The sequence below is a fragment of the Ochlerotatus camptorhynchus genome, unplaced genomic scaffold, assembly GCF_037179485.1.
Source record: "Ochlerotatus camptorhynchus isolate MF236.1 unplaced genomic scaffold, CSIRO-AGI_Acam_v1.1 ptg000324l, whole genome shotgun sequence".
NCBI classification, from domain to species: Eukaryota; Metazoa; Arthropoda; class Insecta; order Diptera; family Culicidae; genus Ochlerotatus; species Ochlerotatus camptorhynchus.
In genome coordinates, this window is record NW_027040812.1 from 596,026 (window position 1) to 609,426 (window position 13,401).

Here is a 13,401-nt window from a genome sequence, read left to right on the forward strand (position 1 = left end):
AGGGTTATGTAGACCATGATTTAGACTTGTAGAATGCTATAAAATCTCTATAAATCTTGCAATGTTACTTAGGATTACACCTTCTAGAGCGATGTTGAAGAGTAGGTATGAGAGTCCGTCACCGTTGCTTTGATCAGTCTGATCAGCTTCCCAGGAAAGCCGTTTTCGTCCATGATTTTCCATAGCTCTGTGCGGTCGATACTGTCGTATGCCGCCTTAAAGTCGATGAACAAATGATGCGTTGGGACCTGGTATTCACGGCATTTCTGGAGGATTTGCCGTACTGTGAAGATCTGGTCCGTTGTCGATCGGCCGTCGATGAAGCCGGCTTGATAACTTCCCACGAACTCGGTCATTTTAGGTGATAGACGACGGAAAATGATCTGGGATAGCACTTTGTAGGCGGTATTCAAAATGGTGATCGCTCTGAAGTTCTCACATTCCAAATAGTCGCCTTTCTTGTGAATGGGGCAGATTACCCCCTCCTTCCACTCCTCCGGTAGCTGTTCTGTTTCCCAGATCCTGACTATCATCCGGTACAGTTAGGTAGCCAACTTTTCTGGGCCCATCTTGATGAGTTCGGCTGCGATACCATCCGTACCAGCTGCTTTGTTGTTTTTGAGCTGCTGAATGGCATCCTTAACTTCCCTCATCGTGGGAGTTGGGTCAGTTCCATCCTCTGCTGCACGGACGTAGTTGTTTCCTCCATTGCGCTGATCTCCCGTGCCTACGTTCTCCTCGCCATTCAGGTGCGCATCGAAGGGCTGTCCGTCAAGAGGCTCCCGTCCTTATCCTTGCACATTTCGGCTCGCGGCCCGAAGCCGTTGCGGGATGCGTTGAGCTTCTATTAGAACTTTCGTGTTTCTTGGGAACGGCACAGCAGTTCCATTTCCTCGCGCTCCGCTTCTTCCAAGCGGCGTTTTTTCTTCCGAAAGATGTGGGTCTGCTGTTTCCGCTTCTGTTTATACAGTTCCACGTTCTGTCGGGTTCCATGCTGCAGCATTACCGCCCGCGCTGCGTTCTTCTCCTCCAAAATCGCTCTGCATTCCTCGTCGAACCATTCATTCCGTCGCCTTCTTTCCACGTACCCGATGGCTGCTTTTACTGTACTCCAGCAGTCCTCTAGAGCTCGCCCTTCTCTGGCAACGCTGCCTCGAGATTCTGCGCGTATGCTAAGGCGACATCCGCTTGCTTCAGTCGCTCTAGGTTGTACCGTGGCGGGCGTCGGTACCGTACATCGTTGATGACGGAAAGTTTGACCATCGCCAGGTAGTGGTCAGAGTCAATGTTAGAGCCACGATAGGTCCTGACGTCGATAATGTCGAAGAAGTGCCGTCCATCAATCAGAACGTGGTTGATTTGCGATTCCGTCTGCTGTGGTGATCTCCAGGTGTAACGTCCTTTCCCTTTCGTCAGCTGGTGGGCGCTAAACTTTCCAATCGTCGGTCTGAATTCCTCCTCCTGGCCTACCTGAGCGTTTAGGTCTCCTATGATGATTTTGACGTCGTGGTTTGGGCAGCGATCGTACTCGCGGTCGAGCTGCGCGTAAAATGCGTCCTTGTCATCATCAGTGCTTCCGGAGTGAGGGCTGTGCACGTTGATTATGCTAAAGTTGAAGAATCGGCCCTTGATCCTCAACCTGCACATTCTTTCGTCGATCGGTCACCAACCGATCACGCGCTTCTGCATTTCGCCCATCACGATGAAAGTTGTGCCCAGCTCACGTGTAGATGGTATGATTGCCTCTAAACGTACGCACCATGGATCCTGTCCAACACACCTCCTTCAGCGCTACGATGCCGAATCCGCGGTCCTTCAGTAGAATTTCAGCACCCGATGAAATTGAGAGATCGACAGTTCCACGTGCCGAGTTTCCAATCGCAAGTCCTATTTCGTCACTGGGGTCGTTGCCGTTAGTCTCGGTTCGTATTTCTCTGTTGCTGATTTTCCGTTGCAATGCTTTTTACGGCTGGCTCGCAGGGCCTGACACCAACCCCCTTACTTTCCGGAGGTCCAGGGTGCACAGTTGTGCTTAGAGTCCTTCACTGGCACTCGGACGTAGATCAGCCGCCCCTAACATGGGGAACAGACGCTGTTGTGAGCCGCTCCTCCTGGAGAACAGACGCTCAAGATTGCCGAAGCAAACCAGCCCCCCTCCCTTCCCTGTCAACTAATGACCAAAGTTCCCACCGGGGTTGGTTACCCGATTTTCCCTAAGGTTGCTCACAGTTCCCGGCCGGTACCACGGGGAGGTAGGGATAGGAGTTGCTGGGAAGAGGCTAGTGATCTCAATGGGATCTGTATTGCGCATTACCCAGCATTTACCGATCAGCATTTTTTTAAAACCAATAACCCTTATTTCCTCAAGTCTATGTTCTCACAGAATGCTGCAGAACAAAAATTAGATAATAAAATATTTACTTTCAAAACTGCCAACTTCAGGGGAAAACCGGGAGACCCGAAATTAACCGGGAAATCCCGGCAATTTCCCGGTGAATCCGGATATCCAGAAGGGTGTTCAATAACCACTGCGAGACCAAATCAATATGGCACTGAGATATATCTTCTCAACTAAGAGTTCTTCACATTTTCTTAAGAAACAGATATGTTGCTGTCGTATTTCTTCTATGCTAATGATTATAGGGTAGAGCGCTACTTCGTCGTAATCGCCCATTTCCGTTCTATCGATCAGAAAAGATCAATATTATCAATTATTTCACCGTGCACAAATCAATAATAGGTTTGTTCCGATGCGTTAGTTCATTAGCTACAACATAAATCCTGTTAGAGCGCATTGTATGAATATTTATGCTCATTGTTCTCAAAACAAAAGAAGCGCTCCTAGCGAATCCCCTTTTTCTACGTTTATCCGTAGGACGAAGAAAATCTAATGGCGTTTCAATGCGTTAGGACGGAATTGAAACTCGTAGAACGAATTTAGAATCAAGAAGCAGTGTTAGATTTTAATCAATATCTCAACAATTGGTGACTCTTTATCAAATCCAACGGTACGTATGGAAAGGTGAATAAATTTAAAAGTAATTTTTGACAGAAATATTCCATTTTTTGTTTAAACTCGTTCAGAAGAGAGAGGTAAAGCGCGGGGTGTGCTTAGTAGGACGGAAATTAGATCAAAAACCCTATGCAAGTTAGAAAAAAAATCGCGGATCTCTAGGTCTACTTTCTGGAATTGACTAGTTTGGTTGCAAAATCGATATGGTGATGGTATATTTCCTCTATGCTCATGATTGCATGCAATTTAGAAAAGAAAAAAAATCGCGCAGCTCGGGACTTTTCCGGGTAGATAGTGTAGTTTATTGACAGTTCAGCATTCGCGATGTCAGTATGAAGCCACGTTTCTGTGAAAACCACGACGTCAAAATCACAAGAAAACAGCGAATGGAGCAGAGCATCCGTTTTAGTCCTCAAACCACGAACGTTTTGATAGTAGACGGTCAAATGAGCACGAGTGTTGACGAGAGCAGAAGAAGAGGTATTTGCTACGGCTGGCTCTAATTGCTGTTCGACGGACCTGGATAAGCGTTCAACACTGTATCATTCTCAATAAACTCTCGAAATTCGATTCCTTGAGGCCAAGATAAAGGATCCATAGCTTTCGACTTAGAATTTGAGGCTGACTTCAACCTTGTATGATACGAATAACAGTATCGACAGTGGCTGGCTTCACAACAACTTCATCCACATTCAAAGATTCCTTGGCGAGTTTCACGATGTCTGACTGTGAAACATTGCACTATGGGCAAAAATGGGTCCAAAATTACCCAAAATTCAATATCTCAACAGCACGCTGAATTCCGGCCATGAAAAACGACTTTTCCGAAAGGAAATCGTCCGGGGAATCGATTGCACGTAGTCCCATAGACCGGAGAGCTTTGTAGGTATGTGTTTTGGACCATTTTACTCCATTTTCCCATGCATGGTTTTAGAATACTATGTCTTTAAACAACAGTTCATGAGATATTAGGGGAATACGGGGTACACTTTATAGGGGAGTAAGGGGTAAAAGTGAACCCTCGCTAAATTTATTTTAATTCATAAAAATGTTGAACGATTCGATTGTTTGAATGACTCCAAAGGTTGCCTGCAATACTAACTATCTTGAAATTAAAGTAACTACTCTTAAGTTTTCTGATTTTCCCTAAATTTAATAAAACTCCCCTTAAATCCTCTAAACTTATACGACGTTCTCTGAACTACCCTGAAGCGAGATCTTAAAAGTTTTTGCAGTTTTCTGAAGCTAATGCTTGGAAATTACGGCCCTTGCAACTTGACCCGATATTGATTTTCGTTAGCATTTCATTGTTTTGGAGTGCTTTTCTATTTAGTTTTTATTTACTACACCGGTTTGAATCTACTTATGTGTTTTAAATACTTTTCCAGTGTTATCCCATCATTTTCGCACATTTCAGTCCGATTTTGGGCATATTTGACTTTTAAACGCATTTTTTGTTTTTCAATTTGATCTTTTTTTTTTAGTCTTTAAGGCCATTTTATATTTGTGCTCAATATTTGTGGGTCGCGAATAGTGTATAGAATATCTTAAGGTGGGTTGCCATACTCAAAAGTTTGAGAATTGCTGATCTATTGCTCTAGAACTGAAAATCAAGTCCTAGTCTAAAACCTTTCTCGATTAGCCTAGTTGCATTTTCAAAGGTATAAAAAAAAAACCTAACAGCCTCTTAAATCTTACTCATCTCCAAATTCCCACCGCGCACACCGTCCGCCGTGCATGCTTCAAACGAAACCGTGTGCGGCCGCAATAATGAAGCATTATTGCGCTTACGATCACAGCCTCTTTTTGTGTGTGTATTGGCAACACCTTCGAGGGCCGTGCATGATAGGTATGTTTTCGATTTTAAGTATAATTGGCACGCGCCTTCGCTCAAGTTTCAGCTCGAACGCATCGAACCCCAAAGGTCCTTCAGCGTGTGTCCACCACCACCGCGGAAAAACCGCTAATATCGGTGCTTGTCTCGGGTCTTCTCCGACTGTGGTCTTTATCGATGCTGGTTTTCTGCTACAGAGCCATCGATTGTGGTGGGAGACCCGATCGCACATATTTTTTCGCACCATTCCGAGTGAAGGCGGATAAAGGAAGGTCATAAATTATAGCAGGTTTTGGTTCTGTTGGCTCCAACTGTTACTGCCTCACCATCTATATACAGCGGAGAAGAACGGATGGAAGCTGTAAATTATATTTGTTCGCTCAGTGGCGTACGCGTCCGCTTCTCGGATTAAATAAAGTGTTGTGCTTCATTTCAGCACTGCAGACGTAGACATTGTGGCACAACACTACTAATCAAGTGAGAGACCCAAGGAGCAAAACTAATTAATCTACCTTGGAAATCTCATTTCCACACAATTTCAAAACATGCGACGGCCAACTAGGTCGAATGAATTTGTTTTGGTTCTACCGCGCGAGCCGGGGTCGACCGCTGCCAACCGAGCAGAAGTGGAACACATTCATGCAAATTTTGCTTCTATTTCTCACTTTTCGTGTGTACGTTTATTTGCTGTACGCTGGGGTCCGATCTGATGTCTGCAATCCATCAAACCGGAGGCTCCTTCTGAAGCTAGAAGATTGTAGCGCACAGCTTAGGACCTATTACAAAATCCACAGCCACATTCGTTCCACCAGCGACAGCCAGGGTTGCTGATGGGGGCCACACGGATCTGTTGGACGGCCGGGGAGTATTTACCGACCATAACTTTGGCTAATGTATGCATGTAAAATTCAAATAAGTTTTTTTTTCTTTTTGTTTTCAAGCTACATGGTCTGGTTGTTTTATTTGTGCAGCGACGGATTCGGTGGAGCAACACTCTGTAATAAAGATGTGAGAAATGTGTTATGATGCAATACATCATTTCCGTTATCATGTAGTTATGTTTCTATTTACACTTTGTAGCAAGTCTCCTATGGAGTGTGGTGTTTTCTGTGATTCATCTTACGCTAACCGGGTCATTTTTCTCTCTATTCTTTATAGGTAAAAAGTGGCGCTCGCTAACGCCACAGGATCGCCGGCCGTACGTTGAGGAAGCCGAGCGGCTACGGGTGATTCACATGACCGAGCATCCCAACTACAAATACAGACCCCGCCGTCGGAAGCACACCAAAGCTCGCAGTGGAGCTTCCGTCACCAACGGTGCAGTCGGTAATCAACCTGGAGTGAACAATACTCAAGCCAATACCGTGATTAATTCCTCCCCAAGTGAGCTGAATTTTGACGGCGATTCGTCACAGCGAATGAGCCCGTACAATTACAACCCGCACTACTATTCCGGAGCGAACAACGTCCTGAACACACCAGATTCCAGTCCTACTCAAAGTCCTGAACCTGTACCGCCAACGGTAGTACATGCTTCACATGGTGTCAATAGTAGGAAACTATCTGGTAATTCGGTGGATGTTAGTCAGAAAATCGACGACGTCTCATCTGCGCTACCCACTCCGGAAATGAGTCCCCTTGAGCTAGAGAAGGAAGGTTACAATGGACTTCATGCAAGCTACGATGATCTGAAGAGCAAGCAAAAGTTGACCTACGATGGTTACAACAGTGTAAAAGCTGAACAAAAACTGCCTGCCACTTTTCCGAACAGCTACGATCATGACACCGACATAAAGCGAGAATACAGTTCCGCTCCATCGTACATGCATTCCGGACCCCCGGAAAAACGATACCATTATGAAGCATCTCTACCGAATGGTGTACACGATAGACGGAACTACCTTGTTCCTAGCTCCGGAGCGACAACTACCACCGCTATGGTGAACGGAATGTACGTCATGTGTACAAACCGGAGTATCCTAGATCAAGGTCATATTGTTACGGGAACATACTTTCCACCGTTAGCCACTTCCGAGGATCATCAAACCTTGGGAACCACCCTGACCACCAGCCATGTGTCGCATCTCAGTACAAACAGTAATAGCAGTAGTAGTAATCATAACCACAGCAATAGCAACAACAGTAGTAGCAGCAATGTTCCAATTTCCAGTGGCAATAGTCTGAACAAACCGAGTAATGGCCTAGTGAGCAGTGTTCATATCGGAGGCAGTCCAGGTTCCCATCAAGTCGCGCAACAAGCCACTCACCAGGGCTCCGGCTTAACAGCAGAACAGATCAACAGCTACTACGGAGTTAATTCAATCTCTTCCGGACTGCCAGCCTATTCGTATGCCTACAAAGACTACGGCATAACCTACGAACCGGCCTCGATGAGTCAGGACGAGATGGATACTCGCGAGCTCGACAAGTACCTGAAGTATCCGGACAGCAATCACAACTTTAACAGCTACGAATCATACCACCATGGTGGTGCCATCTACGGACATCCACAAGCGACATCGGACTACTACAACTACCACCAGCAGAATGCCAGCCTCTTGGCTCAGCAACAGCAACAACAGCAGCAACAACAACAGCAGCAACAGCAGCAGCAGCAGCAGCAACAACAGCAACAACAACAACAGCAGCAACAACAGCAACAACAGCAGCAGCAGCAACAACAGTCCCAGCAACAGCTTTCGTTGGGTTCGTCCTCGCCGGCGGGAAGTAATCCTGGGAGCAACTCCAGCACCGGTGGTTCGAGTTCCAGTGGACATCTACCGACGACACCGGTGGCCCTGTATGCGCTACCGTTACAACATTCTCAGCTGACAGCGGCACAACAACAGCATCATCATGTGCAACAGGTGCACCTGGCTCATGGGCCAAATGCGCATGGTATGACCGACATCTATGTGACGAGTGAACAGTTAAAAGACGATGAGTTTAGTAATATTTTGGCCGGCGTCAGGAAAACGTGCTACAGCAACTAGACTGTGAGGGTGGGAGATGGATGGATGTATGTTTGGACAATGTGACACAGGAGATGATAATGAGGAGCTGGCTAGTTGTCTCCTCTTGAAGAGCAGAAGATCGATCTTCCAGGTGACGGGTTTCCGCAAAGGTTTCACGTACTGTTTTATAAATGATAATTTGCTGATATCAAGACAAACAATTGAAATGGCCTCAACTCCATTTTGTAAACAAACTTTGTAAGGTCATTTTATCGTGAACCAAAGTTCGCCAATGCAAACCGACCAAATTAACAGGTAGGGGAAATTCTCCTCCACTCGATTGTGTGTCAGGTATGAGAATGTAGGATTCGGTTCGCGAGAAAATGGCCTCACAGCAAAAAAATAATTTTGATATCACATCAAAGTGGATGCACTACAATCATGTCGAAAATTTCATGTAATTTTTATGACCACATAAATAAACAAATGCAGTAAAAGCAGCGTAATGTCAGTTCATGCATTGTATTAATGATAATTTTGTCCTTTTAAGCAAGTAATATTACACCATATTTTCGACATGATTGTAGTGCATCCACTTTGACGTGATATCAAAATTATTTTTTTGCTGTGCTTACAAGGTTTGTTTTCAAATTGGAGTTGAGGCCATTTCAATTGTTGGTCGTGATAGAAACCTTTGTTAGCACGTTAGGGCCAATTTGACGTGGTATGCGGTGACAGGATAGATCTTTTATCATTTTCGATTATACTTGCACTACTCCGGTGAAGTGTAAAACCGTACAGGGTGTAGACATTTGGTGTATCTTTGTCAAAAAAATATTGCATTTGTGCTTATTGGCGTTTGTGCACTGGTGTGCACTGATGTACCAAATAGGGGAAATGACGGCTTCGGCATGACAGAATATTTTCGGCAACCCAAATTGAAACACTATTTTCACTGGATTTTCTTACGAAAACACTTCGCTGAATGCATGCAAACGATTCTTTATGCTTTCAGCTTCAATTTGACTATATTTTTACCACTGAGAAAAAGCAATCTAGCAAGGTTTTTTTGAAATGCAACACACGTATTACAAATTGTAGCTGATTTCGAGTTGCCGATAATAGAACAGCAGATTTACATGCAGTTCAAATGGAACGGTTGCCGAAGAAAAACTGGTTGCCGACAATACTCGCTCGCACTAGAGAAGATTGGAGCTTTGTAAAAGCGTCTCAAAACAGTTTTTGACAATTCTTTCGACTGAAATTGTTAGAGTAGCTGGCAGCAAAAGATTGTAAACAAACCAATACTGCATATGTGTGCGTTCCATGGAGAAAAAGGCTATAGAAAGAAGGTCGCTGCTTAGGTTGCCGAGAATACGTAAATCCCCCTATTAAATTGTTCATAACATGTGTTTTAATAACCATTTTTTTGTGATTTTTCTATGAATACCTTGCATTCTGATGCCGTTTATGAAAAAAAATGGTGGGGTTGTGTACAAGACACGACCGCAGGGTTAACGTAGACTACGTTAAGCTGTGTAGTGAAGTTCTCGTGCATTTTTTCTAGATATTGATTTAAAATACAGTAGAAATAGCCTTTGATTTAGGTCCTATGTACATATTTTGAATTTCCTACTTAGTAAAACTTGGAAAATTTCAGGACCGCATAAAAATGCGAATACATATTCTATTAAATTTGGTTCCTAAATTACAATCAGATATGAGTAAGGCTTTCTTCAAGTGATTCATTGAAGTGTCCAACAATGACCGTCATGATGGCTGATATTCTCTATCACTTCAAGATTTCTAGGACACAAATCTTGGACGGTTGTGACATCACTCATGAAATTGAAACTCCTTGTGTACTGGACTGCAACAAACGTGAAGTTCCAGTTTCTTTGTTATAAGTTTTGTGAGAGATCTGTACTCTTGAAATTTTTCTATGGTAATGCGATTGATCCAAAGCGATTCAACTTCAAAACGCTAAAAATAAATACACACACAAAAACGGAGTGCACAATTTTGCATCAATTTTTTTTTTTTTTTTTCCTTTGGTTTGTTTTTTCCGTCGATCTTGTTTTCCGTGCTGAGCACCAATGCTACCGACGTGCCAGGAAGGCAGCTCCCACACCTGGACCCTACCTATCGACCCATCAACTCATGAACCGGGGACCAACGGCTTTACTTCCCATCCGAAGGAAGGCGTGATCAGAGATGTTATGCCTCAGAACATCCCGGCGGCGCCGACTGGGATTGAACCCAGGCCTGCTGGGGTGAGAGGTAATCACGCTTACCACTACACCACCGGCGCCGTTATTTTGCATCAATGTTATGCAACATTTTATAGTTGATCGAGATGATATCAATTAGCCATGAAAAGAGATGAACTAGCCTCAGGCTAAAAATCTCTAAAATAAAGATTAAAAAAAAAAAAAAAAAAAATTAGCCATGAATCCCTCCAATAAGTTCTCGGTACATCTTTTATCTACCGATTGAATAAATAAAAAAAATACTACGGCTGTGTTCCATTTGGAAAAATTTCACTTAGATTTGACATTTTGAAAATAAATTAATATCTTTAAGAAATCCCTCTGTTGTACATCGGCCGATTTTCGAGAAAGCGTCTGTCTAATTGATTCCTTGTCTGTCAGAAATAATTCTGCTGGAATAGCAGGTTTATTTGAAAATTTTCCATCTGTCAAATTTAAGTAAAAAATCACCAAATGGAACACAGCCTTAATAACTTGAGCACAGAATCGTTTCTTGTTGTGTTTGTCGTATTAGATGCTAGATAAAAACTTCTTTTATCGATATGTGTGCTGAAAATACCTGGGCCGAGTGGATTCAAGGAGAAAGTCGACGAAAAGAATCTTGTCAGTGTTACTTAGGACCTAATGCAATGTTCAACTTGAATTAATCATTTCGTCCGACCACTTTCCACAGAGATGGCGCTGTTCCGCTGGTAGGAAGTGATAAAAATCCCCATATAGAAATTGAGAGAAGTGGGAGTAATTCGCTTTCGGTGTATATTCAGTTCAAAAAAAGTGAACGACAATCTAAAGAAATTAGTCAGGGACTTTGTCGTTCACTTTTTTCCCGGAATGTATTGTTAAACAAGCTACAACTAAAAAAAAACGATTTTCCCCATACAGTTTTACCTGCGTAACTACCAGTCCCCAGAGAGCCAACAAATTCAAATTTGAGAGAGAAAATTTGCTCTCACAACCTCAATCTCTCAACATGCCATGTATTTTGATGACACTCGATTTGTCATTTCCCCTTCACAGATTACAAAATAGAGTACCTGACACTACAAAAGTTTTTTTTTTTTTTTTTTACCAGTTAAATGATCTTTATTTCTTGTGTTTGTGTGGTTTACATGTATGAATTTTTTAAGTGACACAGATGCGTCTTTTCAACTTTAGTACAGTGAGCTTTTAATTATTATTTACAGTTTCTAGTCCTATCAGGCCTATTTTAAAGTATGACCACCTTGGTGGGATTGGTATGATTTGAATTGGAAAAAGGAGTCTACTTATAACTACTATTTACAACTACAACTAACCTACAACTACTATATACACCTAACCTACTATATACAAATTGCTTATCAAAGCATGTTCTGATAAATTACATTTTTGTGCAAATTTAGTCTTAATTTCGTTAATTTTGGAATCTATTTTGGCAATGCCTGCCTCTTCATGTAAATTTGTTATTCTAGTGTCGAAAGGACGATCAAGAACCAGCCTCAGCACTCTATTCTGAGCGACCTGAATTTTGTTCCTGTGAGTCTGTGCACATGATTCCCACACCGGAGCTGCGTAGAGGATCGCAGGTGCTATGATTTGTTTGTAGACGGCCAGTTTGTTCACCCTTGAGAGGCGGGATCTGCGGCAAATCAGCGGATACAGACACCTAACCAAGGTAGAACACTTGACTACAGTTTTCTCTACATGCGAACGGAAGAGGAGCTTTTCATCGATTAACATCCCGAGATAGGTTACTTCGGCAGACCACTCAACCCTTGTGCCATCCATGATTACAGTACAAGATGGAGCCGGTTTCAGTTTGGGCGATTGCCGATGTAGGAACATGATCGCTTGTGTTTTGGAGGGATTGATTTTAATTTTCCACGTGGTGGCATAATCAGCAAAGGCGTTAAGGCATCGTTGAAGTTTGTTCGTTATTTCGCGAGGCATCCTTCCTTTGACGGCTATTGCGGTATCATCTGCGAACAGGAAGAACACGCAACCGTCTCCAAGGGGAGGAATGTCGGAAGTATAAATGCTGTAAAGCAAGGGGCCCAGCAGACTGCCTTGCGGCACTCCTGCTGGGATGGAAAACGTGTCGGAAAGACAACCATTCAACGATACCTTAAACGACCTTTGCTGAAGGTAGTTACGGGTGATTTTAACCAGATGTAATGGGAAGTTGAAGTTACAAAGCTTGTACACAAGTCCGTCATGCCAAACATTGTCAAACGCCTTTTCAACGTCTAACAAGGCCATGGCTGTGGACTTGGATACAGCTTTGTTACTTCGGATGTTATTCATCACCCGCACTAGCTGGTGATTGGTGGAGTGCCCCTTTCTGAACCCAAACTGTTCCGGAAGGAGAATGTTATTTTCCTCGACAAACTTGAGCAAACGATTGAGAATGAGTTTCTCGAACAATTTGCTCAGCGCTGAAAGGAGGCTGATTGGTCTGTAGCTTGAAGGCAATGTTGGATCCTTACCGGGTTTGCGGATTGGTATGATTTTTGCTACTTTCCAGATACTTGGAAAGTAGTGTAGTTCCAAACATCTGTTGAAGATAGCGGTTAGAAGAGACTGCACTTTCATGCTGAGTCTCTTCAAGATCAAGTTGAATATACCGTCAAACCCGGGAGCCTTCATGTTCTTGGTGCATTTCAGCGCTGAGCAAATTTGTTGTACTGTAATCATATCCGCCGGAGGCACGACACAAGGGGAGGCATCTAGGTTTTGAACGCATTGCGCAACCTGATCTTCGAGCGGACTTTGGATATTCGAGCCAAGCAAATGCGATGAAGCGACATGCTTGCCGATCGCATTTGCTTTCTCCTGTGGGGTAATTAAAAGCCGATCGTCATCATTTTCGACTTTGAGAGGTGGAACGGGTTTGGGATGATTTTTCAGGACCTTGGCTACCTTCCAGAATGGTCTGGAGCGGTCGTCCAGATTCTGGACAACACGCCCGAAACTTTCATTTCGGAGTGAGTCCATTCTGGAAGCAATCTGTCTGTTCAGATCAGCCATTTCACGTTTTTTGCCCAGATCTCCAGTCCTCTGAAACTGGCGTCTACGAACATTTCTCAGGCGAATCAAAAGTTGGGTGTGGGAATCAATGGCAATAAACTTACCCCTCACAGGAACTCGTCGGACGCACGCCTCGTCAGCCACGGTTATGGCTTGGTGGAGTCCCTCCAACGCTCGGTCGATGTCCTCCACGGTGTCAAGCGGCGGGTTGTCGATGATGTGCCTGTCTACCACGCGTCCAAACTGGGCCCAGTTAACGCGATGGTAGTCCTTGCGCAGGCTTGAAGCAGGAGCCACGTTGCAGCCCAGTTCAGCCACCACCGG

The 13,401-nt window shown here is 43.9% G+C and overlaps 1 protein-coding gene across 1 annotated transcript in view; it reads left to right on the top strand.

Moving 5' to 3' along the window:
* Sox15 (Sox box protein 15) overlaps window positions 1-8,822 on the top strand; it is a 239,795-nt gene extending 230,973 nt beyond the window's left edge. The window contains exon 3 of the mRNA XM_065229926.1: window positions 6,006-8,822. Coding sequence (XP_065085998.1) covers window positions 6,006-7,840 — 1,835 coding nt within the window. The 3' untranslated portion in view covers window positions 7,841-8,822. The remainder of the gene's footprint in view (window positions 1-6,005) is intronic.
* Window positions 8,823-13,401: the final 4,579 nt, after the last annotated feature.